We start from the raw sequence: 8,445 nt of genomic DNA on the forward strand, positions 1-8,445 counted from the left end.
TAGGCTTGGTGCTCAAATAAAATTCTAATTTTAAATGAAAGAAAATGTCATTAGAATGGCTAGCTAGTAAAACAAGGTAAGGGCTAAGAGCTCAGTTCTAATTAAAACATACACATTGAACCGATATTACATTTTGATGTTACTATTAAAAATCTCAATCATCCATGGGCATACTTATTCACCAAAATTAAAATATTATTGACGTTAAGGTCTATTTTCCGATCAGCCAGGCTTAATGTACAGTAATCTAAAGTGTGTGTGTTGAATAAATGGAAAAAAAAAATAAGAGTCTGTTTTTATGCCAGGTATGATGGATGGCACAAACCTTTAATGCTGGCACTTGGGAGGCAGAGGCAAGTAGGTCTCTACCAACTCCAGCTCAACCAGAGGAACACAGTGAGACTGTCTCACTAAAACAAAGTGAACAAACAAAACACCCTGTCTTTATTTACAACATCAGTACTACATCTAAGAAGAAAACATTCTTTGTGTGGCAACACAAGCTTATTAAATTCAGAATGAAAACAACTGCTAAGAAAATACCTGATGGTCTCCTTTTACTGAAACCTTTGTTTTTTGTTTTGTTTTGGCTTTAGGCTCAATTTTCAAACACAAAACTTAGTCAAAATGAATAAATAATCCAGAAGGATCAAACTTGTGAATATATTCAATTCCTGTATCTCACTTCAGCTTTTCCTGTTGTTGCATTCAGAAGTAACTGCACCTATAAATATACCTTGACATTTTACATAAAGCATCCTTCTACAGAAACTTAAAAAGCCATTCAAGTAATTATAATTTAATGAAAATATGGCATGATCTTTAAAAAAAAAAGCTGCTTGGTAAAAATAACTGGCTGGGCCCAAAGTACCTTTAACTAGGAATCTGTTACCCATAATAAACTATTAACATTGTTACCAAATCTTGTGGTTTAAGTATTCTCTTTCAGACCTGCACTAGAGGCAGAGGCAGGCGGATCTCTGTGAGTTCCAGGCCAGCCTGGTCCAAAAAGTGAGTCCAGGACAGCCAAGGCTATTACACAGAGAAACCAGGTCTGGAAAAAAATCCAACTAAAGAAACAAACAACAAAACCCAGCAAAGTATTTTCTTTCAAGATTCAGTTTCTTAAAATTAACCAAAAATGTTATGTAAGAACAAACTCTTTTAGCAAATAGCTATAAACGTAAAGACAAACCACCTTACTTTCCCCTGGGAGAATGAAATCTTCCCTGCATTATGTTCATCTCTAGCTTTGCACTTGTGTGGAGTGCCACCTTTAATATGAATGGAAACCAGCTCTGGAGCCCATAGAACTGGTTTGCACTGGTTAGTCAGCCGTCTCTCCCAAGCTCTCTTCAAAGCCTTTTACCCAAACAAGTATTAGTAAGACACAATGTCTTGGACATTTTTAAATTAAACCAAGCCAGAATTAAAAATACTACCTCCTCACAGTTTGTGCAGTGTCCCGAGTTAACTGCTGTTTCACTTTTCCTTTGTCACAGCTCAGCTTCCCATCACTTTTGCTACTTATTAACAGCTCAGGCCAAAATATATCTAAGTAGGACTCAACTCAAACGAAAGAATGATGTGTGTGAGTGTATGTTCTTACACAGATAATCAAGAACCTAAATTTTAAGTACCACACAGCCAAAATCAGAACCCTGTACAACATTCCATCACAAAAATAGGATTGAACCATCAAACAGCCTAATGTGGCCAAAATTTACCTAATTTGCAATCTGTGAATCTATGAATCCCCAGGCAAACAACCAGATAATGAAGAGGGCTACTACCTCCCTCAAAATTTCATAACCATATAAAAGATACAATTAACACTATATAATAAACTTTAAGATATGACTGTGTCTAGAATCACAAGTATCCAACTTCAGGTTCATCACAAGATTTGAATTACCAGGGGAAGAAATCAAAATTCACTCACTTTATATAGTATCTTGCACCTTCAAACGTATATGCTTCTTCCCAGCCAGTGGGCAAATCTAAGGAAAAAAAATTATATATATATATATATTGCAGTTAGTATTACTTCAGTGGGATTGCAAAACAAGCTTACCCCCATCTTATCTGTCTTCATAATTAGCTATATTCATTGAAGTAAGTGTCAACCCAAAGTCTGGGCTGGCAAAATCATTAGTCAATATAACAGTATTTGGAAGAAGAGGACAACTCAAATTTAAAGACCAGGAACGTCCCAGCAATATTAGAGATGACCCGATGGGATTATTCCCTTTAATAACCAGGGAGGAAATGGACTATGCTCTAGCACCCCCAAAAGGCAAAGTCTTCTAAACCCAGGTAAAATCACTGTTTGGCAACACCTCCCTCCCTCCCTCACACACACACACACACACACACACACACACACACACACACACAGTACTTTGCTTTTTTCAGTATATTGTCTATCCAAAACCATACTTTTCAATGAAAATCTATCTAGGTTTTCAACTAGTAGGAAAAGAACTTAAGCAGTTAACGAGTGGAAAACTGACTGAATGCTTACACACGTGTTTCAATACACCTGACCTTACGAGATGTGAAGTTTCAAGCAATCATGCAGATGAGCGACTGTATATATCATGTGGTAGCTGTGATGACGAGTGGGTTGTGTTTAATCACAACCCATCTCAAAGATGAAAAGTCATCGATGTGTGGACAAAACTGGAGCCCAAGCAAAGTAAATCAAACCAGAATAAATAGATAAATGTGAAATCACATTAGAACATTCAATTTGTGAGGGTAATTCGAAGACATTCGTGTTATACATAATCAAAATAAGCATGAAATGCCATAAAACATTTGGGTTAAATTACTTTAATCCCATATTATTTTCCATGAAGTAAACGCGTCCATATCCACAAAAGCAATGAGGCTATCAAAGTTGCAATATGTATAGGAAACAGGCTGAACCTAAGGACAGCGCAGGAGTTAGGAAACATGACAGTTTATTAGTCAGAAATGCCCTAAAAATGTAACCTCATCTCGCTTGCTACAGCAGCGTTCCCTTCCGTCCTCCACGTTTTTGCAAATTTGGACACATTATTAGTCACTTCGTCGAACTCCAGCGTTTAACAGAAAAAGCAGGCTTGTTCACCCTTCTGGCAACTTTAATAGGAGATTCTCAGAATCTCGGAGTTGGAGAGAAAAGTACCTAGGAGGGCGGCTGAAACAGCCTCACCTTCGACCCAACTGCTCCCAAGCCTTTGCAGTCACCCGGAATTGAGGCGGGCTAGTGTGAGAACACACATTACGTTTCAGGCAAACAAACTGGGTGAATGTAAACAGAGAATGACAAAAGAAAGCCAGACCAGCACTGAAAACACCGCAAGCTCAACTCACGCTTGGCATTCAAGAGAGGTATCAGAGCAAACCCAGATGCATTTCCCCGAGGAACTGGGGCCCAACTGCCCCCACGAGGGACCGCCCTGGCTCGCCCACCGCCTCCTGGTGGTACGTGGAGCCTGGCTGCGGCTGCGGGGCACTTTTCGAGCCGGGATCACGGGCTACAGCGCCCGCTCCAGTGTCCTGACTCCGGCTGCTCCTCGGGTAGCAGGAGGGGACACACCGGCGTTTGTATCACGGGGGCAGAGAGTGGGGGTGGAAACGGGGATGCAGCACCCCCTAAACTCCTCCACCAGTCACCTACCCACAGTCCCACCTAGAAGTAGAGGGTGGAGGAGGAGGAAGCTGCTTGGCAGGAGGCAGTTCTCAGGGGAGAGGGGCGAGGATGTGGGACCATCTTCCCGAGAGGGTGCTGGGTACTCGGAGCAAGAAGTGGGAGCGGGTGAGGACTCCCTAAAGCGTGCTGGGGACTGAGACGGGGGCGATCCGGGAGAGAGGGGCGTCGGCCATCCTCGGGGGGCGTCGGGGCAGGGATGGGGACCCGGGCGCAGGAAGAGGGCGCCGTCTCCAAGTGCTGATGAAAAGCCGGAGAAGAAAGGCGCCCCGGATTCGGTCGCGCGGAGCCCGGAGCACCTCCAACCCCGCCAGGTGGCCCGGAGCCGCAGCGCCGGCCCGCCCTACCTGTACTCTGCCGCCGGTGCCCGGTGACCACGGCCTCGCCGGTGACCGGGTGCAGCCAGGTGGTGCTCTTGGCCTCCTCGCTGCAGGGAAGAGAAGGGAAAGGCGCTGAGCGGCGTGAGGTGCGACCCACGGGGGCCCCGGCCCGCTCGCTCCCGCCGCCCCCGAGCCGCCCCGCGGCGCCTCCCCCGCCCGCTCACTTGATGAAGAAGACGCGGCCGCCCCGGGTGATCCCGTACGTCCAGGAGCGCGGCAGCGAGCAGATCCACTCCAGGTTCAGGTCGGCCGCCATGTCTGCTCCCCGGCCGCCGCCGCCGCCTGTACTGCCGCCGCCGCTGCCGAGGAAGGAGGGCGCGAGCGAGCGAGCGAACCCAGCGCAGGGCGCGCGGCCCGGCCCGAGCGCGCCCCCGCGGCCGCCCTACCCCCTCGGGCGGCGCCCTCCCCGCCGCCCCGGCTGAGTCCGGCCCGCGTCGCCGCCCCTCGGCATCCTCCGCGGCCGCCCGCCGGCCCGCGCTGCGCTCGGAGGCTGGGCTGAGCGGCGCCGCGCCCCCGCCAAAGCCCTCCCCCGCGCCCCGCCCTCGCCGCGCGAAGGTTCCGGGGTCGGGTCCCGCCGGCCCCCCGAGGGCTCGGCTCCGAACCCGGGGGGTTTTGTAACAGCTCCTGCCTAAGCCCGGGGCTTCTCGCAGAGACGCCTGGCTCTGAAATGGAAAGCTGCTTCTAAGGAGGGCTTTTCTGGTGTGCGGCGAGCCAAATAAAGGAGGGTCCGCGAATGAGCGCCGACCACTGAAATGGGGCTGATTCAGGTCTTTTGTTGTTGTTATTGTCGTTTTTCTCCCTAGGCTTCTGAGTCATAAAATAGTTTGGAAAATAAAAACTTGCCTTTTCCTCTTCCTTTCTTAAAAGGATGCACTTGATTATCAACGTGAATATCTGGTCTTCCTATCTCTCTTATTTATTACAAGGGCAACTTACTTTACGGAGTCCTCAGGATGATGGACACTTAAATCCCGACAGTCCTATTAATACTGTCATCGTCCGCATTTAACAAAAGGGGTGGGGAAGAAATGCGAAGGAATAAAGGTGATTGTTCCCGGGGTTATGGTAGAAAATGGCAAAGCCTGGATTCAAATTGCCTGTAGGTTTTCAAGAGTCCGTTCGCATGAATACGTTGCTGTGTAGTATTTTTTTTTTTTAATGCTTTGATACCCCCTCCCCTTGTTCTTTGAACAAAGGAAGGGTTCACTGCTAGTGAGACCTCCCTTGGCACCAGAAAAGAGCATTATGTTTGCGTCTTACTGCCCCTGATCCTTCATCACACTTGGAATTGTTTCTACGGCTTTGCAGCAAATGACTCATCCCAACAGGAGACACAGTTCAATAATAATAGTACAACTTGGCATTCTCACAGCACTTTTTTTTTTTTTCCTGACCAGTTTTGGGTGCTTTTGAAGCATTATCTCATTCATCTTCCCAGTAACTGAAATAAGTAAACGATCTTTTTCAACCTTTAAGGAAACTAAGGCACAGAAAGGGTGAATGCTCCCGATGAGAATGCATTTTCATTGGCTTTTTCTCCCATCTCCTGATTCCCCAAGGCCATACGTCTCTGGTGAAACGGAGACTGCAATTACTGCTATAATTTTCCTGTCCATCTGCATACACAAGAGAAAAAAAATACCATCACTGTAATGTTTTCTCTTTTGGGTTCCTTTGTATTCTGCTCCTTCATTTCACTCCTTATTACTTCTTGACATCTTATCTCCTGCCCACTCTCTGGAAAATATGACTTAAAAAAAAAATCAATGAATAGCTAGCAGGAAATGTCCCCACATTAGCATCAGTGGTCACTGGCATAGGGCAGCAAGAATATCAAGAGCTGTTGACTTTCTATTCTGCTTTCATTACAAACTTAAAAATCTCCTAAATACCAGAATAGCTTATGGATCTAGTACTTGTTAGTCTGGCTGTAGGATTTGAATGTTTGCATAGTACGGAGAAGTTTATAAGTTGGCTGTGCTGTGCTGGGATTTTATTTAGCTCTAGATCTTTTGATATTACAAAACACATTCATAGAAGAGACATTTCAAAAAGCAATACAGATTAAATTATGTATCTTTAAAAACACAATCAAGAGTTAAGGGTTTAGTTCAACTGTAGCGTGCACACTCTATGCTTGTAGATAGATAGGAAAGAGAAGAAAAAAGAAAGGAAAACATTTTCAGTACTCAAATAGTAATCTAGAATCTGTTGGTTTTTTTTTTTTATTTAATTTTTTTGTTTGTTTGTTTGTTTTTGTTTGATGAGACAGGGTCTCACTGTAGAGCCCTGCCTATCCTGGAACTTGCTATGTTGATCAGGCTGGCCTCTAACTCAAAGAGATTTGCATGCCTTTGCCTCCAGAGTGCAGGAACTAAAGGTGTGTACCACTACTCCCTGTGTAATCTAAAATCTTAGGAATGATTCTATATGTCCTCAAGTTTAAGGAAAGCAGCAAATAAAAAATTTAGTATACAAAGTGAGACAAGCTTTGATTGGCTAAATAATAGCACATATGACCTTGAGAGCCAGTATCTTAGCTTTTTATGTTACAATGTTGAGAACTCTAAATATTTTCTCACCTTTAATGGGTAAAAATTTGTTTCTTTAAAATCTCCCTGAAACGCCATTTCCTTGTGATCATGCTTTTTATCAGGTCTGTTTGATCATGCTTTTTCTCTTGCCCAGTCTCCACAACCTTGACTCAGCACAGGCATCGTCAGAGACTTTAATTTTCTTCCTGACGCCTCAACCCCTCAATGGAGTTATTACCAATAACATATCCTCCTTTTATCACCTTACACCTCTGCGGAAGTGAGTCACACCTCAGATCCGATGTCGGCCTTTTATTGTCTTTTTCATATTTCCAGCCTGTGAGACTGTCTGATTTCTTATCTCATGATTCTGCCCTCTGAGAACCATCCTGTGACTGTTGCTACCTCAAAAGAAGAGAGGGCTTAAAAGTACTGAGGGAAGGGGCCAGTGGGATGGCCTGAGTTAGATCACAGGAACTCATGTGATGGAAAGAGAGAACCAACTCCTTAAGGTTGTCCTCTGACCTCCACATGCACTCTGACAGTCACACCTTAAATAAATAAATGTAGACAAAAATTATTGAAACAAACTAAAAATAAAATTGCCCTCCCCATTCATAGCGGATGATCCTTTATCTAAAGAACTCAAGAGCTCAAAGCACAAGAATACAACAAGGCAGGGGTGGGGTGGGGGGTGGCAAACCCAAGATTGCTTCCTAAAATATTTGAAAGGCAAGAGAACAAGATGACATCTTAGAAAACAACACATCCTTGTGTTGGCTTGGCAGGTAAGGGAGCTTGCTGCCAAGCCTGAGGGCCGGACTCTCATTCTCACACCCACAGGGTGGAAGGCAAGGAGCCATGCCTCAAATCCCCTGACTTTCCACCTGTGAGCTGTAACAGACCCACTGACCCCCACACAATAAATAAATAATAAAAATTCGTCAAATTCCTTTGCTTCCCTTTAGACACTTTTTAAAAACATTATTTTTATTTTATGTGTATGCGGGTTTTTTCCCTATCGTGTATGTAAATACATCGTACACATGCAGTACCCATTGGGGCCAGAAGAGAGTGTCAGATGCCCAGAAATTGGAGTTACAGAGTCTGTGAGCTGCCTTGTGGGTGCCGGGAATTGAACCCACCCAGCCATCTCTCTAGCCCCTGCTTTTCTTTTCAAAGGGGATTTTTTGTAAAAAGTGAGTTCTAGAAAGTAAAGCAAAAGCTTGTGAAAGAAGTGTTGTGGATATAAACATGTTTTTGTTTGGGTCCCAGGTGTGGGATGTGGGACTGATTCAGATGGTCCACAGCCGAAGACTATTTGCTTCCTGCCGGCTCTGAGAGGAACTCTTTGCCAGCTGCAGATAGTTTAAATCTGAGGACTCTGGAGAGAATAAATGCCAGAACCCAGAGAGGAGGAACAGAAAGAACAAGGCTGCTCCTGCTCCCCACTTGCTGCTCCTAGTTGCTGTTGTGAGACAAGAAGTTGGAGATCTCCTGAAAAGAGGACTGGACTGGCTCCAAGGAACCCAATGACCCTAACCAGCAGGCAGCAACTAAGAAAGAATTATGGCCCCTCTCCCACTAGCGATTTAGTAGAGTAGGGAGAAAAAGAAGAAATGCAAATAAAAGAGGGTTTTTTTTTTTTAAATGGTATACCAACAGAAAAGAGTTCTTTTTCTATCAAGAAATACCTATACTCTCATTTATTACATTCTACTAACAAGGGCCAAGGACTATAGCTCAGTGGTAGGGCATTTGCCTGTCATTCACAACAAGGCCCTGGTTCTTACAAACAAACTCTACCGACAAAATTTGATACTGTATATTTTGT

General features: G+C 44.7%; 1 protein-coding gene across 8 annotated transcripts in view; it reads right to left on the minus strand.

Annotated features, from left to right (window-relative positions):
- Positions 1-4,511, minus strand: part of Plekha5 (pleckstrin homology domain containing A5) — a 179,963-nt gene extending 175,452 nt beyond the window's left edge. For all 8 annotated transcript variants that reach the window (XM_055610336.1, XM_055610323.1, XM_055610314.1 and 5 more), the window contains exons 1-3: positions 4,242-4,511; positions 4,045-4,124; positions 1,943-2,000 (exon numbers count right to left, since the gene is read on the minus strand). In XM_055610336.1, coding sequence (XP_055466311.1) covers positions 1,943-2,000; positions 4,045-4,124; positions 4,242-4,333 — 230 coding nt within the window. In that variant the 5' untranslated portion in view covers positions 4,334-4,511. The remainder of the gene's footprint in view (positions 1-1,942; positions 2,001-4,044; positions 4,125-4,241) is intronic.
- Between the last annotated feature and the right edge of the window lie 3,934 nt (positions 4,512-8,445).

This window comes from Psammomys obesus, unplaced genomic scaffold (assembly GCF_907164565.1).
Source record: "Psammomys obesus unplaced genomic scaffold, mPsaObe1.curated_primary_1811, whole genome shotgun sequence".
Taxonomy (NCBI): Eukaryota; Metazoa; Chordata; class Mammalia; order Rodentia; family Muridae; genus Psammomys; species Psammomys obesus.